Here is a 23117-nt window from a genome sequence, read left to right on the forward strand (position 1 = left end):
TATGATACTTTTAAATACCCCTTAAATTATGAATTCTCATCGTGTTTCTATTTTTTATATTCTTTAAATAAAATTTCATTTCAGTTATCAAATATATTTTTTAATAATTTTATATTATTTTAATTGAGAATTGAATTTAATAATTTATTTTATTTTTATTTTTATTGACTTATTCCAATTTAAAAAAATTATTGCCATTACATTAATATTTTATTTTGTAAAATAAAATCCAAGTTAAATGGGTAAAAGAAATATGGACTTAAAAGGGTTAAATTTGATAGTGAGCAACAATGCAAGGCTTTTTTTTTCTTTACATTGTTCGTTCCTAGCTTTTATTATTATTATTATTTGGCTTATGAGATTTTCTCATTTCATTTTAAGTCCTTCTAGTTTGTAGCTTTTATGTTTTCATCCAAACTTTATTTTTATTATATTTATATCCCTAAGCATGAGAGAGAAGAGGGAAGTCGCCGAAAAATTATGAAAGAGAGAGAAAAATATTGATTAACTATATTCTATCAAAACAAAAATAATTCTTAATGTTAACGGGATTGCATTTTATGAAAGATGTTTTATTAAGATGGTTTTTACCTTTTATATTGTCAAAGAAAGTATATCGAAGTTAAGAAAGTTTTTTTAAAACTAATTTAGATGAATTTTGAGTTTATATATTGGTTTGTTAAAACTATGAGTGTTTATTAACTTGAGATTTCACATGTTTTTATTAAGATATATAATATTTACTATATTTTATTACATGTAAGTATTAACTTTTTAATCTGTAGTTATATTTTTTACTCAATATAAAAAAACACGTTAATATCATCTACATATGAATTTTTTCTGTTAGAAAAAATCATTATTCGACTTATAACGAGGCAAGTCGAATAGACAGGCTAACACTTTTTTATTTATTTATTAGCATAAATAGTTTTTAATTTACTTAATTAAATACATGCATATAAGTTTTTATTTTTTATTGTGATTTTTTTGTACAAAAATGTATTTAAAAAGCTTGCATATGTTTATTTCGTGTATATAATCATTCATTTATTTGATTTAAAACAGAAATGAAAAGGTTGAAAAACGCGTTAACAATGAGTTGACTACTAATGTCTATCGGTAGACGGGTTGTGGTAATGGGTCCCCATCTAGCCATCTTTTTCGCTTTTTCTTTTTTTCAGCTCTAAAGATAGAAAAGGAAAAGGACTAGTCTAAACTTGCTTGTTGGTGATAACTTTAGCCATAAGACTTGCCTTGTATCTGTCAACGTATCCATTTGCCCATTGTTTTATTTTATCTTGAAAACCCATTTCCAGCCTACTAGATTCATATTGGGTCTTGGGGAAACAAGAATCATGTACCATTTTGCACAAGGGCTGTGAATTCCTCTAACATAGCCGACGCCATGATTAGAGAGTTGGGGAGAAATTCCTTATACATCAGTAAACAGTAAATCTAATGGACCCTCTGAAGTAGAGTCGGACAAATGAAAAGGGAGTTTGTGATTCTTCCCAGGCTGACAGGAATGACAGACATTATTAGAATTAGAACTAGGAACAACTAAATGGAGTTGAGATAAAATGTTCTGAATAACACGGAGAGAAAGATGGCCAAAACGATTATGACATTGATCAATATAGGCCTGAACATGGAGAAGAGCAGCAGGAGAGTACTCAGAAAACTTTGAGAGCTGTTGTAATGGGTAAAGACCATTGTTACTCTTGCCTTTAAGTAGGAGGGATCCCGAGGATCAATCCTTGATACAGAAAAAGGATGGGAAAAATTCAAAATACACATTGTTATCCTAGTAAATTGATAAACTAAAATGAGATTTTTTTTTATACGGGGAACATGAAGAATATTTTTTAGAAAGAGAGATTTGGAAGATGAAAAGAAATAAAAAGAACCAACATGATGAATATTCGAACCTTTTCCATTACTAACAATAACTTGATCTTGTCCAGTATAGTCATAAGTCTGTAAATTCAAATTGCCCAAGTCAGATGTCATATGATGAGTAGCACTTGTATATATTAGGGTACCACGTCTGGTCATGCGATGGTGAAGTAGTTGTGACATAGGCCTGAGGTGCTGACGGAGTTTGGAATTCTTGATCAAATCTATACGAGCATTATGGAGCTGTGTGGCCAAGTCTAAGATAAATTTGGCAGAAGGTACGAGAGGAGCCCGATTTGTTTGTTGAAGAAAATGAGGGATTGGGAGGGCCACGACTACGTCCACCTCAATTCTTAGCACTACGAGAGGGAATACCGGAGAAAATTTTGACACGGCCATTGTTTTTAGGAGAACGAATGGCTAGATTTGCAGAGATATCAATGGAGGCACATGTAACTCATGTGCAAGAAGATGGCCAAATAGTTCATCAATCTGCGTTGGTTCCAGACGGGTGTTAACTGATGTAATATAAAAGGGTCATGCTCAGTTGGCAAGCTAGCTAGAATATAAGAGATGAGCTCCGAATCTCCTAAAAGTTGTCCGGTGGTTGAAAGTATGTTAGCAAGGCCCTTGGCTTTTTTAAAGTCCTGGATTGAAAGACCACCTTTTTTAAGTACTTAGTTGATAGAGAGTGTTCGTTTGGCGAGCTCATGATGCTGTGAAGAACATTTTCTCCAAAGTGAACCAGACATATCTAGAGGTTTCAAGACCAACAACATGGGTGAGGATAGGTTCAGAGAGGGAAGAGATGAGGGTACTCAAAATGAGCTGATCTTGCTCGTACCAAAAATCATAGGCGGGATTTGAAATGGAAATCTAAGTAGAGGTTGTGTGTAGCATTTTGGGAGGTGCGGACATAGTACCATCTACAAACCTAAAGAGTTTTTTACCACCGAGACAGGGGAGAAGTTGAGCTTTGCATGGCAAATAATTGTCACAAGTTTGAGTGTTATATGATGAGTAGGATGTGTAGGGGTATAATTGAAGGTGAGATCAGAGGAGGAAGTGGTGGAGGAGAACATGATGAACACAGAATGGATTACTTGGCTCTGATACCACAAAGAAGATGAGTCTTTGAGATTTTATTTCACATAACTATCATTGGAAATTTATAAATAAACTTCTATTTTACAATGAATGGCAAATATGAAAAAAAATATGTAAACTCTCTCCTTTATTTTTTATCCTATCTTATCGTTAGCAATAACCTTTGAAGAAGTGTCATGCTGATCTTTTGAATTTGAATGTATGTGGCTGAACAGGTCGGTCGAGTCCGAACATGTCGGTCGAGTGTTTTTAGTATTGTGGTAGCTGTTGTGGTTGTGATTTGAAAAAAATTATTTTATAAAAAGTACTTTTAGTTAAGGTTGATTTAGAAAAATATATATTTGGTTAAAACCGTGATTGAAATTAAGATTGAACAAAAAGTAGTTTAATGTGTTTGGTTAAAAGAATGCTTTTCAAATTGAGGTTGTAAAATAATTAAAAAATATATATATACTAATATTGATGGTTTTTAATTTAAATATTATACATTTAACTACTGTTATTACATCATGAAATAAATAATATCGATATCAAATATTTTTTATTATTCCATTAAACTATATACAATTTCATCACGTACAAAATCTATCAAACAAGGACTATATTTTTCATGGTTTCTTAAGCGCGTAACAATAAAAATTGAATTTTTTATTACGTCATCAAGCGATATCCTTCTAATTTTTCAAATAAAACACAAAAAAAAAAACAATTTTTTTCACTGTGAACAGTGCCAAGTGAATAGCACTGTTCACTTCAAGGGCACTGTTCACTCTTGAAGTGAACAGTGCCAAGGTGAATTAATTCACCGAGCACTGTTCACTACAAGAAGTGAATAGTTTCCAGGTGAATTAATTCACCTGGCATTAGACGCGGACGCGTTTCTCAGCTGAGAGCTACATCTCACAAAACAATGTTTTTAACGGGCCCCACGTATATAATAATTCGTGTTTTATTATTAAACGCATTATTTACACGGTTTGCATTAAAAACAGCCGCAGCCGCGTAAACAAACAGCATAAATTAAGTTTGTGATTGTATACTATGAGCTTTTCTCGCACCGAAATGTTAAACACAAATATATCGTGTAGCTTTTGCTTTTGAATTCTTGTATATCAAAGCAATTTATTTATTCATTGTAGTCCGAAAAGGAAAAAAAAACTCAGCATATGCAATGCATTGAAGGGTTCATATATAGCTGGACGATTTGGGTTATTGCTCGTGTATTTGCCTCTAAATTATCATGTTCCATAACATCATAAATTTCTTCATTCCATTTGAGATTGGTCCAAATTGATGTGATTCGTTGTGTATCAATTGCCATATACTATCTTTTCCCAATCGTGATTATAGATTGAAGAACTCTCTTCTCTAATGCCCCTTTGTGTGTGTATTCACAAGCTGTCTGGGCTACTATCCTCGTGGTGATTCTGGTCTTTGGCCATTAAGACATGAGTAAGCATCCCGTATAAACAAGAAAAGAAAGAGAAGCTAGCATAGATCAAATTCAAAAGGCTAGAGCAGCCAGAGCTTGAACAAAGATATTTGCGCATCATGCATGATGTCATAGAAAAAGAAAAGATAACAGTGGGATTATAATTTATAAGTGCCAAGACACCTTATTTAGTAGTAAGATAAAAAAGAACAGACAGATTTGCCTGTTCTTGCCCTGCAACAAACTAATGAAGTTCAATCTCTAGAAACCAAAGAGCGAAATGGATTTGGATAATGAAGTATTCAAAATCTTTTATTCATTCTAGTTATATAGACTGTATATAAATCCTCTGCAGTCACAGAGAAGAACAAAGGACCGCATTGAACTAGTTAGAAATTTAAATCTTCAATTCATGGAGTGGTGATACCTACAAATTAAGAGTGGGAAATAGAAAGTGTCAGCAAAAGGCACAAAGGGAAGGAGAAATGGAAAACAAAACAAGGGCATGATATGAGAGAGCTTACTCCCACACTTGAAGTGACGAGGAACCCTTCTACCACAACCTTCAATCAGCCGAATGGCTCGATCGAGGTCAATTAGAGCTGCCAGCTTTGGTGTGATAACGGGGCAGACACATTCAACATGGCTAACCCTTACACGCTCACAGCAAGCTGGTGATGGAAGCTTGCCATAAATAACTGGCTTGCAGGCATTAAGCCCAAGCCTCCTCTCCTCCTTGCATTGAGCAGCACTAAGTGCTGCATCAGCTTTATTCACCTCCCACATGCCCAAAACAACTACAACTAGTAGTATAAAGGAAGACCATCGCTTTGCCTCCATCTTTCCCGTCGCTACCTCTCCTTTTTCCTGCATTTCTTCTAATTACTGGCATCGAGAATAAATAGGCGCGGAGTGGGGTGTTGAAAGAAGGCTACTACTCTATTTTGTCAATGCCTGTGGAAACGTTTTCACTCTTTACTTTGACTTTCAAAGTTTTAGCCTTTAGGCTCGTAGCCCCTTTGAGACTGATTGTCCTTGTGATACTGTGGCGGTGAGTCGAAGATGCACAAGTCCTTTTCATTCTGAGTTAATCATAACTTAGTTCCTGTAGTTTATCAAAAATAATTAATGAGTCCTTATAGTTTTAGAAATTATTATTTGATCTTTATGTTATTATATTTATTTGTAACTTAATCCTTTTCGTGCATTTCACGTTCTTTTTCATGAACATGGTTCGCTAGATTGCCTAACGAGATGGATATAAAGAAGGGGGAAACTCAATATAGATATAGTATACATGGTCATGGAATGCATAATAGAAAGATTTGCCAAACGAGATGATGTATGTGAATATTTTTATAAGTTTAGATATTAATGTTATTTGTTATTTATTATATTATTGTTTGAATGTAAACAATTTATTAGGACTAATTTATATCTCATAAGTTAGTGTTGATACTTTACGATATTGTGCACTATAGGTGGTACATCAGGTTCATAGGGAGTCCACCGATATGGTGAATCCTATAGTTGACATATTGAGGATAATAGTTATATTGTTGGTCTCATTGATAAGTTAGTTATGAGATTGTAAGATAATCACAGATCGAAGATCGAAGGTCATGTAAGTAGAATATGTAAGTATATTTTTTATTACATTCAATTATGTTAATATTTAATAGTTTTCATAGTATCACAATCATTCTAATATTTATCTTTTTTACTTATTTTATGGACCAACAATAAGATCTATTATTAGCAACATAAATTAATAATTCCGCATGAATGTGTGGCACTATACATCATTGTAGGAAAATTTCTATTACATCACCTACCTGCAACATATCAAGGAGGATCAAAGCTTGATTGGTGTATTGCTCGAGAGATTGAGAAGTGAGATCTATAACATTATATCTACATCTAGGTAAGATGACACATACACTCTAGAACATAGATGTTCTTCTTGGCCTACCCTTTAATGGACCACATATGTTATCGGGGGGACGATAAGCAAAGTAGAGTTATGCTTAGGTCTATTGGGATAAGTCCCCCTTTATATTGAAATGACATGTCATCAAATTAAAGTGGCTTGAGAATAGTTTTTCAACTCCATCACCTAATGATGCGAGTGAGGAGATATTGCATAGGCATGTTAGAGTAGACTTCTTATATATATTAAGTAACATTCTTTTTACAGGTTTAATTGGCAATGTAATGCTAATGACATATTTGTCATTATTAGATAACTTTGATGATATTCCGTTATATAATTAGAGGATAGTATTTCTTGCAAATCTCTATAAGTAACTATGTTATTGATGCATAATATAGGCCAAACAAGTTATGAATTGTTTGCTTTTTTTACATATATGGTAATAGAAACAAAGTTTTTTGAATTATTATATATTTAGGTTGTTATAACAATGGATATGAGTAATTTACTAATATTTTAGAAGTTGTTTTTATATAAAACTATAGTACTAATACATCTCCATATGGAGTGTCTTTGAGTTAGTGGTAGCCAAATGTTAAAACAAACTTTGAGGTTACCACTCTTATTAGGAGCGAGGTAATATATATATATATATTATGATATATATTCTTATTAGCATATAAATTATAATTAAATCAAAATTGTAATAAATTTATGGTTTTAGTGTTAGGTAGTGTAAGATAAAGGTATTTATAGATAATTCAATCCATGTTATGTTGTTTTACTACAGTGAGTTAGATAGACAATAACATCATTAGACATGAGTTATAAAAATTGTTTCAATTTTTTTGGGATAATTACAAAAAAAACTCTTATAGTTTGATTGCACTTTCACTTTTCTCCTATACTTTTAAAAATTACACTTTACACCCTGAGTCAACTCAAATTTTTAAATCAAATAAAATGATCAAATTACTCTCATAAATTATGTAACAAAAACACCACAAATCTTTTCCATTTCTCTTTTATACCATCCACAACTTGTTTTTTTTTTTCCCTATCTGTCATTAACCATCATTATAAGTTTCACAATGGTGTTAAGGTAAGAACCCTAAAAAAATACATTATTTTGATGCATTTACAATTGAAAAATAATTTTGCACAAGTACTCTACATTGCATTCCCAGATACACACTAGATTGAAGGGTTGTGACCCAATTTTTCACTTTATGGGTTGCGATGTCGAGAACAACGAAACCTATAAAGTGTAGTTTTTTTCCTAAATTTTTTTTGACATGTACCATATGAAAGATTTCAACAAAACGAATCTAATGATATCAAAAAAAGTTATAAATGATTACCAGAGTGGATCGCATGCGCTGCCCAAAAAATATTAATTTTCAAAAAAAAATCTCAAAAAAGTGCCATTGTGAAAAGAAAAGAAAAACAAAAAATGGTTTTTATATTTTGGATGGATACGGACTAGGTAATGTATTTATACACAACTATAACTACAAGAATGAAATATGAAGAATTCTAAAAAACTCAGTACCAAAATGTATATTTCCGTGCCAAAAATAGACAAGATTAGAATCCCACCCTTTTTTTTTTTTTTTACAAAGAACTCTTTTTATCAGTTGATCACACTGTAATTTGCTTTTCTGTGTAAATCAACGGTCTATGGTTTCCCAATTACCATATTCCAAAACAACGGCAGAGAAACCAGTAAAATAAATAAGTTTTGAAAAGCCTACGCCCACCTAACGCGCTCCTCCAAGTAAGGTAGAATTTCCACTGACAAGGAAGCTTCAGCACACGTCCTTCATCTCTTTCTACAAATCAATCAAATTCAAAACGGTAGGCCCGATTAGATTCTTTGTGCGGCACAGCCATGCTTTTTAATTTTTTTATAATTTAATGTTTTTAGATTATTTATAATAAATCAAAAATATTTTTTAAATAAAATATTATTTTAATATATTTTCAAAAAATATATATTTTAAAAAGTAATATTTACCATTATAACAAATATTATCTTAAATTGCAATGCACACCCATCAAATTATATTTAAGAAAACATGATTATTTGATGATTGTTTTTATTGAAACTTGTTATTCATATATTTTATGTTTTTAATAAAAACAAATTATTTGTCAAAACAAAAGAAAGGAGGTTTTGGTGTAAAGGGTTACCTTTTTTTCCTCTTCAAATAATTTAAGTTTTTTCAAATATTTATTTTAATTATCTTTTATTTTTATTTGAAAAGTCACCGTGCCAATAAGACAACATGTTTTTTTAATATATATATATATATATATATATATATATATATAATTCCATAAATACATGAAAAAAACTGGAGTTTTTTTTATGATACTTTACTATTTATATGAAAAAAACAGCTTAATATATTTTCTTAATCAATTGATAACAAATCTACACCTTATCTCTACCGGTTGGCACGTGTGGAAGCCAAAGTTGATCAGCGCAATTCTTTTCACAAGTGTGACAAACAAACACTTGACAACATGTCGTCTACACTCTTAATAGAAAAGTGCTCAAGAGGGGGACTTGGTCCTTTGCTGGCTATTTCTTTTATTGTTTTTTCTTCTTTTTTTTTTTTTTGGACACTTCAAAAATATTTTATCATATTCATTTACTTTTCAGTTTTGATATCGATCTTAAATATTTTTATAATTTTTTTTTGAATTTTGATAATTTTTTTCAATTATTATGAATGTAATAATAATAATAATAATAATAATAAATTGTTCATGAGATTTAGATTAAAATAGGTTTTTTATGATTAAAATTTTTAATAATTTTTTAACATAATTATATCACATTTATAATTATTTTAGTTTTCAATCAAATAAAATATTAACATACTATTTTGATATTTTTTTGTTAGCTTACTTTTACAATCATAAAATATTTTTTTAAAAAAAGAATAATTATTTCAATTAAAAATACTATGGTGTACATTTATAAAATAAATTATCTAGATGAAAAAAAACCTTCAGAATGACTGTATTTTCATGTTTAATTAATATATCAAAAAAATTACTGAGACCTATACATTGTTTTTCATGCTTTGAAAGATTGAGACCTATACTTTTTTTTATACACATAAAGAGATTTGAGTTCCCTCCATAACTAGCACAGCCATACAAACTAGTTTTAACCATACAAAATATCATTTAAAATTTAAATCATTAGGTTAACGGGAAGGCCTGTAACGGGCTTGCGAGGGAGGGAGCCACAGCTGATCGGCCGAAGAAAGTTCTCTATTGATTAATTTGCTAAGGTCCGAGGACGCCACACAAACAGGAAATAAAATATGGCAACACGAAGAATCAACTAATGCATGTTTCCGGAACCAGAGCATGGTTTATAAAACCATATAGTCGTAGATCATCATCTTCATTTGTTTCGAGCAGGATAAACACTATAAGAAAAAATATATGCATGATATGTGCTTGAAGGCAACTTCTTCAAATCCCTTAACTGGGAAATCCACAGGTGGTGCATGCTTCAAACAGTACGCGCTTCACCTCAAAACGCATTCCACATGTTTTAGCACTGCCCAGGTGACACTGGTTCAGGATAATTTACAATGTAGATAACATGGCATGCATATGGAAATTCATGTCACCAAAATCACTAGAATCTGGATACGCACATTCTCTGTATGCAATTTGTGGGTGATGACTAGAAAGAGGGCATGATGTCGCCACTGACATCAACCTCAGAATCCAGATCAACATCCAAGTCATCAGAGGTTCCTGCAAAAGCATGCTCAGCAACTTTGCCACCTTCACCAGGCGTCTTTGCCTCTTGTATGATACTCATAATCTCCTCGACACTTTGGGCAGGTTGGTCACGTTCTGATTTTGTGAAGTTTGTTTTCTCAATTTCAACGAGCTCTTTAGGCAAATTCTTAAGAAACCAAGGGTGCTGCTTAATCTCTGGAATGGTAATCCTCTTTACCAAGGATCAGACAACATCAGAATAGGATCATTATATCATATGAAGGCGCATTGCACACCACTGAGAGCATTCATGAAAATGAAGAATATCTACTGCTCTAGATGAAAATACATTACAATGTAATGAAAGGCCATCTCCTTAAATTTAAGTTGTGGCTGTGTCAGATTCCCTTGTTTCCTAGAAAAACCTGGTTGTCGAATTCGAATTTCTAACTCGGGTTGTTGATTAATTCTGGGATGGGTAGGTAGCTTTTAGGGGCTCCTCATTTTGTATACAAATGCCTAGTTATCCTCCTAATAAACCAATACATACATATAACTCGTGTACATGCCTAGCCCATTATAACCCAAAATACAAAGTTTTAATGAAAAGGGAAATTAAAAATAAAATTATCAAATTTCTTAAACTATGCTTCAAACTGTAGGTTCACACCGGACCCTTAAAGGCTCGCTGAATTAGCATAACCTTATTGTTTGTTTACTTAATTTTGGTTACATTATTATTATATTTAGAATCAATGAGAATTTGGTAATTCTCAGTTTATGGTTGAACTTCTGTTGTATCTTAGAACTGAGTCCATTTACTCTTGTTGGTTTAAATTTAGGAATCAATGTTCTTATGAGTGCTTACAGAGTTAAGAAACCATATAGCATGCAGTCTTTCTCAGTAAACACTTAAACTTGATATAGATTTACTATTTAGAAGCTTTTAATTCACTTTGAGATTGAATAATAAAAGCATAAGACCACAGAGCATGATTTTTAAATGCTTTGTTAGATTGATGGACTATTAAAAAAGTGAGAGGTCAAAGAGGAGATATAGAGAAAATGTTGAAAGAAAGATAACATAACACAAATCATGAATAGGCACTACCTTTGCGGGATTGGCAACAAAAATACGAGAAAGGAGATGCTTGCAATCTGCAGATACACGTACATAGTCTGGTATGGAGTACTGAACACTCATTATTCTCTGTGGAGAGTGAGCAGTGGAATTAACTTTGGTGATATAATTGTGAATTTAAGATAAAAGTTTAAGTATTTCAAAAAAAAACAATAGGACACTCCATCTAACTATACTATTAAGTGTTTAGAAGAAACTCACACCAATGGTCTTGCGGAAATTTCTAGGATCTTCAGGATCCTCGAAGGGGTATGCTCCAACCAACATCACATATAGTGTTACACCACATGACCAAACATCTGAAATCTAAAAAAAAAACTATCAAATTAACAAGAAAACAGTAAGAGGCCTCCCCTTTTTCTACTTTTGATAGGGAACACCAGTTTTATTGCTTAATTAAAAAAGTGGCCAGGTAACTGAACGAACTACTGACTCAGGTATATGACACAAATCAAGACTGTGAAAGACCCTACCAATGAACCTAGATTGAGATTTGATATACCTTCATTACTTTTTCCTGATGATTCAATTATAACCTTTTACCGACAAACATCCAATCCACAGGCTTAATAAATACCAAGGTATATCTTCTGATTGGATGACAGAAATACTAAGTGATGCCCCATAAAAATAAGACAGCATAAGCTGAGGGTGTCCTTTCAGCTATGTTTGGTGAAAAATATAAAACACCAAGTACCTTGCCATCGTATTCCTTGCGTGACAGGACTTCTGGGGCAATATATGCTGGTGTTCCAACTGTTGATTTGGGTTGTGAGTGCAGTAGAGCAGACTGCAATTACAGAAGAAAAAATCAGTAGGAAACACCTTAAGAACTTCATCATAGAAGAAGAATTTGAAGAGCCAAGAAACATTAACCTTGGAGTAACCAAAGTCACATATTTTAAGGCGTGGTGCGGGGCTTCCATCCAAAAGTGTGTTTTCAAGTTTCAGATCTCTGTGACAAATTTCCTGGAAAAAAAACTCATAAACAACACAAGACAAGAGTGACATAAATGAAAATTTAAAACTCAGATAACATACCATGGAATGACAGTAACTGACACCAGATATCAGCTGCTGGAAGAAAAATCTTGTCTGTGGTGGCATAAATTTGCAAAAAAATTAAATAATCACCAAGCAAAATACAGTTTATACAAGTACACATGCAATTATTATTGGAGGAAGATCACTCAAGCTGCCAACAGAATTACAAGCTACAGCTTGACAACCTCATCTTCGCTAAATCGACCAGCACTGCATATCCTTGCGAAAAGTTCACCACCTGCTGCATATTCCATGACAATTGCAAGATGTGTTGGAGTCAACAAGACCTACGAGAAAAAATAAGACATTACAGCATGCTTTGTTTCGGTACAACTCAAGAGAAAGCCTTGTCTGTTCCCTTTTATCTTGTTCCGAGGTTCACTATTTAATTGTGAAGCAGGAAGAAATGACATGAATGTTTAACTTGAGACTGCAGATATGCAAACACACCCACATAAGAGAAGCTTGGAAAGATTTGCCTAAAGCACTTGTGTGATGGGTCCAGGTTAAAAAAAGTTATGAATTTCATTGTTGGAAAACCGAGAAAGCTGCTATGTTGCTGTAACTTGAGACTAATGTGTTCACCAGCTTAATGAATAAAAACATCGAAAACAGATGAGAAGACCACAATAATTGATGAGTTACGACTGTGCTAGAAAAGATAAAGGAAACAGAGAGTTTCAGATTGCCCTGTACTTGTTGGGGAGCAGGCTATGGCGCCAAAATATAAAAGTCCAGAATCAGTCAGCTTGAAATCACTTTCTTTTTATAACAAGTCCCAGGTGCAAACAGGCTTTAAACATAGTAAGTTACTCGTAGAACTAAACTAAAAGACATTACTTGCAAGGCCAACCTACCAAGAGCTTGCATACAAGGAATTAGTCTCTTACCTCTTTGAACCTGACAATATTTGGATGCCTTAAAGACCTGTGATTGATGATCTCTCTCTGAACATTCTCATCAATCTGAAACCAGATACAGGTTGGTGTAACATAATCATTGGCTAAGGCGCATATCTATAGCTAACTCATAACTTGTCAAAGAGCTTTAGTACCATCACATCCAGTCACAACAAAAACCATGCTACCAAAAACAATAAGAACAGTGAATAGAAATGTTCTGGAGAAATAAAATGGAAATTTATGGTGCTTGACTAGCAGTCATTGAGCAAATATATCTGCTCTGAGCATAGAACTGCTCTTAAGATGGTAAAGAAATGGTTACGATAATATTAAATATCCTCGGTAAATTTACCCCTCTGCTTCTGGGAATGTGCCATCTAAAAGGTGTCTCCCCTAGAAATGACAAAAAAGAGCAACATGACTCTTCAAACTCCCCCATCAAATTATCTGAAAATCTTCCTTAACATTCAATTTACAATTCTTTCCTTCTAGGATTTAACACAACAAATTAACAACTTCGACTTTCCAAGAAATGTTGCCTGAAAAGGCAGTGGCAATAATTAACCATAAAAAAAACGGAAATTAAACTAAGCCCAATCCACCTTTTTTCCCTTTTTTGTGTGTGTTTTTTGGACGACAGGCCAATCCATAATTCAAAAAGCTCCTTTGTAAATAAAATCGATTCTCAATATCAAGCTGTCCAAGAAGGCAAGCATGAGAAATGGAAAAGAGAAAAATTACCAGAAGTACTTTTTATCACTACTGCAAGGAGAAAGCAGAGATTACGATGCATGATTATGACATTTTTAAAGAAAGCTTACCTTCTTTCCTCTTTCAATGTATTTAACAGCAACAAGCTCCATTGTCTTTTTATCCCTGACTAGCCTTGCTACTCCAAAATTCCCTGAACCAATCTCCTTAATCGTCTCATACCTCTCCTCCATCCCTAACCGCCAAAAATTACACCACTACCGAAAGAAAGGAAAAGAAAACAAATTTAGAAATCACCACGTCCGAAAGTGAAAATGAAGAAGAAATATCAAGAGTAAGATGATGGAACTTGAAAGTGAAAGGAAACCAAAGAGAGACAGACAGAGCCCCAAACCCAACAAACAAATATAGTAATTTTGAAATGAAATAAAATAAAAAGCAAAGAGCGACCCCGTACAAAGAACCACTTAAAGAAAGATTGTTTAAAAGCAAGAAGACCACCTACCCCCCCAATCAACCCCACCACTCCTACCCCAAAAACAATATATATTATGCTTCTTCAAGGAAAGAAAGAAAGAAAGAAAGAACAGTGTTTGTAACAAGATCAAATCAGAGGCTGACTTTTTAGTAGTAGAAAGTAGAAACTAAAAAAACAAGAACAACGGGCAAGGTTCGCTGATAATGTCAATTCTTCTGCAAGTCATTTATCTTCCCAAGCTTATCTAACCGGGCTGTTCATTCCTTTGCTGGTTTTTTTTTTTTTTTTATGTACCTATTTTTATGGCCATTAATTGCATTGCATCCTGTATTATTATTATAAATAGTGCTTTAGATGAACCCTTTTGTTAAATACTTGACCATCTTGCACATCAATTTTCAACTTTAGCCAATTGGATACATAACAAAACTCTAGACATTGCGGGTAAAATACTGTTGAAGAAAATTTTATACTGGTGATTTTTTTTTTATTTTGATCCTTCAATCTTTTTTTCATCAATTACATTTTTACGAGGCTAAATTAAAGCTTAATTGCTTTAAATTTATTGAGCAATGGCATGATTGAAAGCAGGGGAACAAAAGTGAAAAGAGTGGAGGAAATGGGCTGTAGTTTCAAAAGTTATGTAAAAAGTTCACTTTGGCCCTCATACTTTTTATTTTATAAACTTATGGTTCCTATAATTTTTGACAATTCAATTTTAATCCAAAAAATTATTTTTCTTATTTTTAAGTTCTTGGTTTAAGAAAGAATAGATAAATTAGCTGAATTTCAATGGTATAGAGAGAAAATCTCAATTGACACCGATTCTAGACGCTAAAAGAGATGATTTTGATATAAATAGGTTCTATTCAATTAAAAGAGTTTATCTTAGGCACTTCACTTTGCTTGCAATTGTAAATACAAGCTCAATAATATTTTTGATTTCAAGTTGATTTTAGGTTTTTTGATGGATTTTCAAGTTGTTTGAGGCATATACAAGTTTATCAAGGTTTTTTGAGATATTTTTGCAGATGTTTTGGGTCAAAACTAGGTTGAAATGAGGTTTTAGGTAAAAAAATAAGTCTTGATTTTTGAATCACTATTATGACCGTAATTTAGAGAAAAGCAGATAACATGTTATCTGCTTATCTAAAAAAGAATAGGGGCAAACGACTCTTAATAGACAAAAAAAAAATTAACTCCATCTCAGTCATGCAGGGTCAGCTACAAGGCCCGCACACACAAAAAGCCTACGCAAGTGGGGCCACATAGGGGAGACCTATATGCCTAGGTTTTTTTTTTTTTTGTCTTTTGTTTTTCTAGTCCTATTATTTATCTATTTATTGCAATTTCATTTTTTTCTCAGCTTTTTTTTTAATTTTAACAAAATTTTATGATGCTTTTTTATATATATAAAATATGATTTAGTTTTTACTTAATTTGCAAGTAAGATTTCATCATTTTTTTTTTTATGAAAAGAGACAGGCATGCTTTCTCTTTATAACTCTATTTAATTTATTTTTTTAATTTTATTCAATCACTTTTCTATGCTTGTTTTTATTATTATTATCATTTTATTAAATAAAATATTTATTCCAAGAAATTATGTTATTAAATAAAATCAAGATTATGTGCTGTTTTCCGAGATTGGATGTCTATAGCAATATTCATCTCTCAACTTTTCAATTTAATTTTTCATTAAATATTACTTATTTTTTACTTGATGTTCACAAAAAATTAATATATATTTTTATATATATTTAGCTTTGCATGATATTTGATGGTGTAGAAATGCAAGAAAATGTAGAAACTTTTTATGTCCATGGAGGGTTAGATCTGTTTTACCTGGCTTGTTTGGGCATAAAAATACATCATCCCTGGCTCGCCTGCGAAGACGAAGAGGTATAGTTGCTCGCCACTGCAAGGTGACAGTGCCATTGAAGCTCACCTCTGTAATTGTGACTATCAGTCTTAGCTTTTTATACAAGTAATTTATGCGTTGAAGATGTACATCTAAAACAAGGTAAGAATGATAGTGCACGCAGACACCCAAACGGCTGGAAAATTCCTTTTATATTATTTATTTATTTATTTATTTTCAATCTTGACGATAAAATTGGATTCAATTCAATTGGTTTAGCTTAAATCTTGATGACGACGACATCTCTAAAATCACCAGAAAGAGGTACTAAGTGCTATGCTACTACTGGTAGGGAATTGACGAAATATATATATATATATATATATATATATATATATATATATATTATGGTGCCTAGTGCTATGCTACTGGTAGGGGATGTAAGAAAAAGGTAAAAGTGGAGGAGAGGATCTATTTAGCATGGAAAACAGGATTGAAGGACACGAATGATGTTAAGGTTCACTTCCAAGTGTCGCTTGTGCAGACGCTGACTAAAGACAGCACGCATTACGTGTTCTCATGTAATCCCACACGCGGTTTTTTTTTCTTTTTTCTTTTTCTTTTTCTTTTTTTTTTGTAAGGTGAGCGTTGAGCAACAGTAGTCAATGCTGGGGGCGCCCGACGAGTGGCTTTCACTTTTCCCGCACATGGGGCCGTTTAGAATTGCCTTTTTTCTTTTAAAAAAACTAAATGTTCAAAATTAATTTTTTTTATTGTTTTGATGTGTTAATATTAAAAATAAATTTTAAAAAATAAAAAATATAAATTATTTTGATGTAATTTAAAAAAAAAATTTAAAAATTAATTACTACTACACTCTCAAATATCCTCATAATTATATATTTTTAAATAAAATATATTTTAAAAAATAATTCATATTCTTCGCTCACACCACATAATTAATTATCACGTGTTGATGTGCATCATTTTTCGGCCCGAAAACACTCTAAGTAGCCCAATCTTAAGAAAGGGTAAGGGGCAAGCTTTTAATTTTGTGTGTAAATTATTACTTTATTATGTTTCATCTCATACGGTATTATTATTATTATTATTATTATTATTATTATTAATACAACTAAAAAACATATGGTCAGTTTAACTATTTATATAATTACTGAACCGACTAAATATATTATGTTAAATATTTACTTAATAAAAGTTCAATGGTTGGAGCGCACAAGGCTTGAGTTGAGGCCATGAGTTTCAATCCTAATGGAGGTAATTAAATGTGTATTTGTTAATATAGTAAAAAATATTTTTTAATTAAAAATACATCAAAATAATATTTTTTTTATTTTTTTTATTTCTGACATTAGCACATCAAAAGGCATCTCATACAAAAAGAAATTTGAAAAGCATATTGGACCATAAAAACAAGATACTAAATCCTTTTAGGCAACAAACAACTTGTCGTTTGTATATATTTTTTTTAAAAAAAGACGAACGACATGTTATCTATCTTTTATAAAAATAAAAAATAAAAAAATGGTTAGGCATGCAGCCTCGCTTAACCACGTGTTATTTGCTCTTTTTTTTGAAAAAAAAATAAAAATAAAAATTACAGACGACATGTTATTTACTTGCTAAATTGTAGCCACTGGAATGGTGACTTGAAAATAAATTGTGTTATGGCGTTTTAGATCCCAAAAACTATTTTCAATGTATTCTCGCTTAAAAACACTTAAGAAACACCGTTTGAGTGTTAATAAACCATTTTCAACTCAAAATATCTATAAAATCAAATTAAAAATGATTAAATTGAGAAAAAAATTTATTTTCTCAACTTTGATCTATGTTTTCCTGTAAGATGAGAGCTAAAAAAACACTTTAATATAACTCTTCTTGTTAAATGAAAATTATTGACACCATGAATGATTTTTTTTTGTTGTTGGAATATGATCACCTAACAATTTTATTTTCCCGCTTTTTTTTTCTAATGAGTTCATCTCCCCTCATATAAAAACTGAAAAATAATCAAAATGAAAATTTGAGTCAAAACTAAATTTTATAAACTAAATGAAGTGTAAAAGAAGAAAAAGAGAATTCCCACATGAATTCAAGTTTGGCAACACATTTTAATTATGTTTTTCAGTTTGTCCTTCCTTCTTTTAGTTGTGCTATTCTTACTATAAATTCAAACTATATATTATTAAATTCACCTCCAGTCAAGTTTTAAATTATAATAAAACGTTTAAATCTCTTAAAACACAAAGATAGGAGAATCACGAGCTCTTTCTTTCTTTCTTTAATTTATGCTGTAACACTACCAAAAATAATTTTAAAAATATAACATTTTAATTTAATTCCCCCGATTTAGTCAAAAGTCAATCGAATCAAGGCTTTAATTGGTAGAGGGACTTTGGACCCAAATCAAGGATGCAATCAATTTGGGTTGAAATGAAAGGGAGATGGTCCAAGTCTAAGAAGGCTGATGACGTCTTCCAAGAAGGGTGGAACCTGGTAAAGTCACTGCTAAAGCCTAATCCGCTTTGGATGAAGGAAACCTCCTGGCTCGGAGCTTTACAAACTTGACTGCGCCAGCAAAAACGAAAAAGACGATAGCCCAACCCAAGTTGTTGTCACCTGGTTTTGACTCGGCAAGCCTCTCTCCTGTCCAAATGGAGTTTATTGCAAAGAAGACAGTAAAAAAAAAGTTTTTGAAATTATAGTAATGGTTTTTTTTAAAGTAATTTAATTTTAAAATATATTAAAATAAATTTTTAAAATTTATTTTTAACATCAGCATATTGAAACGATGCAAAATTATAAAAATATTAATTTCAAATAAACAAAATTTTAAATTTTAAAAAATGCTTTTTAAATGTAAAAATAAACATAGTCTAGTGACCATAATAAAAGACAAAGAAACGAAACTTTAGAGATAGAAGAAGAGAGTAATATACAGTCGGTTTATTTCAAACTTCTTCATTGCAAAAAGAAAGAAAGAAAGAAAAAGGTACATTTATTAGCTACAAAAGAAGAAGAAGAAGAAGAAGAAGCAGAAGAAGATGAAGACAATGCCAAGCTTCTCTTCCACGAACCAGACGAAAAAACTTAGCTCATCCCAAGCTTGGACGGTCTTGAAAAAATTGGAATGTGAACGTGAAGAAGAAGCCTATCAAATGATGAAAATAAACTTAACGAGCCTACTGGGGTTTGCCATTGGTTTAATGGCATGTTTTACCCCCAGACTACTGCGGTTGAAGCAAAAGAAGCCTATCATCTGCCATTCATTTGCTTGCTAATCTAACATGTAAGAACTCCATGCTTAGTCTGATAGAGTGTGCGTGTAAGGATTTATTTATTAATTAGCAGTTGTACGTAGTTTATTCCAATTTTTCTTCCATTAGATAGGAAAAGGTATGGAGTTAAGCATGGTGAGATTCAAGCTTAGTGGTTGCATTGGATGTTTTATTTATTTACAGTAAAAAAAAAACATTTATATTTTATTCCATGATCCGGGATTCGTTTACTAATGATTTTATCGAAAATGGATATATAAGTGCTTTATTATACCAGATTCTCAAACAAAATATTATGGATTGAAACAATATAATCTCTTTTCTACTTGTTTTATATTTTTAATTTTTTAATTATTATTTTTTTAATTTTATCCTTTTAAAATTATTTTAGTTAGAATTGCGGTCAATAATTTGTTTCAATTGGCTTAGCAATGGTTTCTTGCAATGTTGAAAAAAAATTATAGTATTAAATCAATGCTCAATTTAATAAAATTAATTTTTTTTATTAAACATAATTAAAACTTCTAGGATCAAAATTGACTCTAAAACAAATTCTCACTCTTTTTTTAATACTGTAGATGAGGCGCCTTTTTAGCTTTTTTAGTCCCAAAGTTTGTTTTCCATATTTTTTCATTTTTAATCCCCGTTTAATGAGATTTTTATTTTTTTAATCCAGGACTTCATTTCCTTGTATTTGAAAACGAGAGAGGAGAGATAATGTGTTAGTTGACATAATTCTAGCTAAGATAAAAGTCTATTTTAGTGTCCATTGATTACATTTTATTCGATATAAGGAGTTCTATTAACGTGGTTTTTGGTCTAATTATAAAACCTTAACTAGCTTCACAGGTCTCCACATAACCCTACCAATCTAAGCCCTAGAAAGGTCCAAGTTGAAGAAAAATAAAACCTGATCCAATACAAAATTGGGGAAATTTAAGGTAAAATCCAACCCTCAACTCGTTGGGTATTTTTTTTATTAAAAAATCTTTCTTTTGATTTTTTTTTAAGATTAGGTTAACCCTTCAGAGTCGTGACCCGGATCGGGTTTTATAACCATGTTCTTTAACTTTTATATTGCTTACGAAAGTAGATATGAGCTTGGAATGTTTTTTGAATTTAAGTTGATTTTTATTTTTAAATCACTTTTGACTAATTTGAGGTTATAAATGAGTTTATTTTGATTTTTATGGTGATTTTTTAGATGTTTTTGTATCAAAAAATAGTTAAAAATAAGATTTTTTTGATCTAAAAAATCAAAGATCCGACTTTTCAACCATGGTTAGAGGCCGAACCAAAGATACACCGTATAGTTGTTAAAAAGAACTCTGAAATAAATAAATAAATAAAATAAAAAAACATGCACGCCTACTCTTTTATTTTGGGTCAAGAGCAAGTCTAGATCTCCAAGCTCCTTTTTAAAGGGCTTTAATTGTTAAGATGATTTTTATTAAAATTTATTTAAATAAAAGATCTAAATTTATTTTTTAGAAGATTATTCTATTAATACCACTTGACTTGAATTTGTTTTCATATGATATTATGGATTTTATATATATATATTAACAACCCTTCTTGGTTATTTTTTTTATATATAAAAATCAAAGTAAATGATAATTGAATGAATAAATGATAATTGAATGAATGAAATTATGTTTGATATATTATTTCAAGAGATATAAATCAATTCAATATTTATCTCAGAATGAAATTCTTGTCTTTTTCTTTCAGTTTTTTTTTTTTTTTAGAAGACTTGAAATGATGATTTTTTGCATACTTTACCATAGAGCAGAGAATTGGGAGAGCAGTTTCGCATGAACTGATTGGCTGTGCTCTCGATCGGCGACCAGATGGCTCTAAACGTGCCTCGCGAAGTGGCTGTCGAAATGGCTTTCAACATGTCAAAAAGGGAGATTTAAGTGCAGAAAGGAAATGGCGGTAGTCAAAAGGAGGTGGCAGATGGCACGCAAGATACCTAAAGCACCACCCACTTTCAAGGTACCAGAAGAATCCTCAAATTATTTCGTGTTTGGTAAAGAATATTTCGTGTTCATTACTCTGTTGATCTCATCATCATCTAAAGAGACCCAGAAGTTAGTATTATAAGGTGCCAAATCCATAACGTAATCTCCAAAATAACCTGGTAAGATAAATTGATATCAAGCTTCACCCATGGCATTGAAGAACATCTCGTTTAGTTTTGCATTTTAAAAATATTTTAAAAAAATAATTTTTTTTATTTTTTTCTTTACTTGAAATTAATTTTTTTTAGTGTTTCCAGATGGTTTTGATGTGTTAATATAAAAAATATTATTTTGATGTATTTCCGAGTAAAAAATATTTTAAAAAGCAACCACTACCATATCAAAGAACCATCTCAATCAAATAGTTTAAGAAACTGTTAGGTAAAGCCCCAAGATATGATTTATATTATTCTCTAACACCATCTTCAAGTGAAAGCCTCTTGGACTTGAAATTTGCACAAACTTACATTACCTTGTGTTTAATTTTTCTCAAATAAATGGGATAGTGAGATTCGAACTCATGACCGATTAGTTATCAAGACTCTGATATCATGTCAAAGAATCATTCTAATCCAATAACTTAAATTGTTAAATAAAACTACAAGATATAATTTATATTATTCTCTAATATAATACAGACACCTCCAAAGACGGAGAATTTACAAGTTACCGAGGGATCATCCATTATAACATCAGGTGAATGTGCCAGCTTCTATAACCATTGTCAATTTTAATTGTCTTTTTTTGAGTTGTCGTGTCAAAAATAATTTCAAACATTCGAGAAAAGGACAGGGGAAGAAGGGCTTGGAAAATAAAAATAGATTATTTGATAATTCCACGATGACAAATTTATAATATTGGAGAATCCAAGATGTCAACCTCTCTCGTTCTGGTAATGCTAACCTTCTATGGTTTTGCCTTGACATTTGTTCTTCCGAGCCAAGACCTGCATGTTTTAAACACCCTTATTATCTAAAATAGACGAGGTCAATACCAGCATGTTGACTGGCAAAATATGAGACCGTGAGTGAACAATATCATAACCTTATAATTTCTTTTTATTATATAGTATTATGTAATTTTACACCTTCATTTCATATCTAAAACGTTACATGCTTGTTTGATATTGTGATATTTTGTATTTTTTAAAATGTTTTTTTATCTGAAAAATATTAAATTGATAGTAATATTGAGATTTTTTATGTCATTGAGGAAACTAACATTATTAGATTTCTATTCAACAAAAAAAAATCAATTGAAGGCAAAACGAAAGGCAATACCTCTTCTGTATTATCTCTTCTTTTGTAAGCCAATAGATCCCAACAGACAAGGTCCACTAACAACTTTTTTTAAAAATTAAAAAAAATAAAAGAAAATCAAAAGGTTTACGCAAGACAATTTTTAATATACAAAACCAAAATAAAAATAAAAATAAAAATGAGAAAGATAATTGATATTATATATATAATATAGCCAATTAACAGCAATCATTATACTTATGTTTGGTATTGCGGTATAATGTATTTTATT

General features: G+C 31.4%; 2 protein-coding genes across 5 annotated transcripts; both read right to left on the reverse strand.

Moving 5' to 3' along the window:
- Window positions 1–4572: 4572 nt before the first annotated feature.
- Window positions 4573–5386, reverse strand: LOC18096899 (uncharacterized). The gene is made up of 2 exons (XM_006385513.3): window positions 4963–5386; window positions 4573–4865 (listed from the first exon to the last, which is right to left on the reverse strand). The coding sequence occupies exons 1-2, from the start codon at window positions 5309–5311 to the stop codon at window positions 4849–4851; spliced, it is 366 nt and encodes a 121-aa protein (XP_006385575.3). The 5' UTR covers window positions 5312–5386; the 3' UTR covers window positions 4573–4848.
- Window positions 5387–9742: 4356 nt separating this feature from the next.
- LOC18096900 (serine/threonine-protein kinase SAPK3) lies at window positions 9743–14692 on the reverse strand. 4 transcript variants are annotated; one of them, XM_024598222.2, is made up of 10 exons: window positions 14544–14692; window positions 14033–14179; window positions 13200–13274; window positions 12495–12596; window positions 12307–12360; window positions 12142–12234; window positions 11963–12055; window positions 11467–11571; window positions 11236–11334; window positions 9743–10356 (listed from the first exon to the last, which is right to left on the reverse strand). In XM_024598222.2, the coding sequence occupies exons 2-10, from the start codon at window positions 14153–14155 to the stop codon at window positions 10084–10086; spliced, it is 1017 nt and encodes a 338-aa protein (XP_024453990.1). In that variant the 5' UTR covers window positions 14156–14179; window positions 14544–14692; the 3' UTR covers window positions 9743–10083. The 4 variants fall into 4 exon arrangements, with proteins under 4 accessions (XP_024453990.1, XP_024453991.1, XP_052307492.1 ...); XM_024598223.2 differs by lacking the exon at window positions 14544–14692 and having other exon boundaries at window positions 9743–9954; window positions 10055–10356; window positions 14033–14405; XM_052451532.1 differs by lacking the exon at window positions 14544–14692 and adding an exon at window positions 14272–14364.
- Between the last annotated feature and the right edge of the window lie 8425 nt (window positions 14693–23117).

Source organism: Populus trichocarpa, chromosome 3 (assembly GCF_000002775.5).
Source record: "Populus trichocarpa isolate Nisqually-1 chromosome 3, P.trichocarpa_v4.1, whole genome shotgun sequence".
Classification (NCBI taxonomy): domain Eukaryota; kingdom Viridiplantae; phylum Streptophyta; class Magnoliopsida; order Malpighiales; family Salicaceae; genus Populus; species Populus trichocarpa.

Bases quoted from the DNA above. Each gene is read 5' to 3' on its own strand.
- LOC18096899 (XM_006385513.3), bottom strand. From the start codon at position 5,311: ATGCAGGAAAAAGGAGAGGTAGCGACGGGAAAGATGGAGGCAAAGCGA.
- LOC18096900 (XM_024598222.2), bottom strand. From the start codon at position 14,155: ATGGAGGAGAGGTATGAGACGATTAAGGAGATTGGTTCAGGGAATTTT. The intron at 12,361-12,494 runs GTTGTCAAGCTG...ATGCCACCACAG, and splicing joins GTCGATTTAGCGAAGATGAG to ACAAGATTTTTCTTCCAGCA. The intron at 12,235-12,306 runs GTATGTTATCTG...TTTTTTTTCCAG, and splicing joins TCAGTTACTGTCATTCCATG to GAAATTTGTCACAGAGATCT.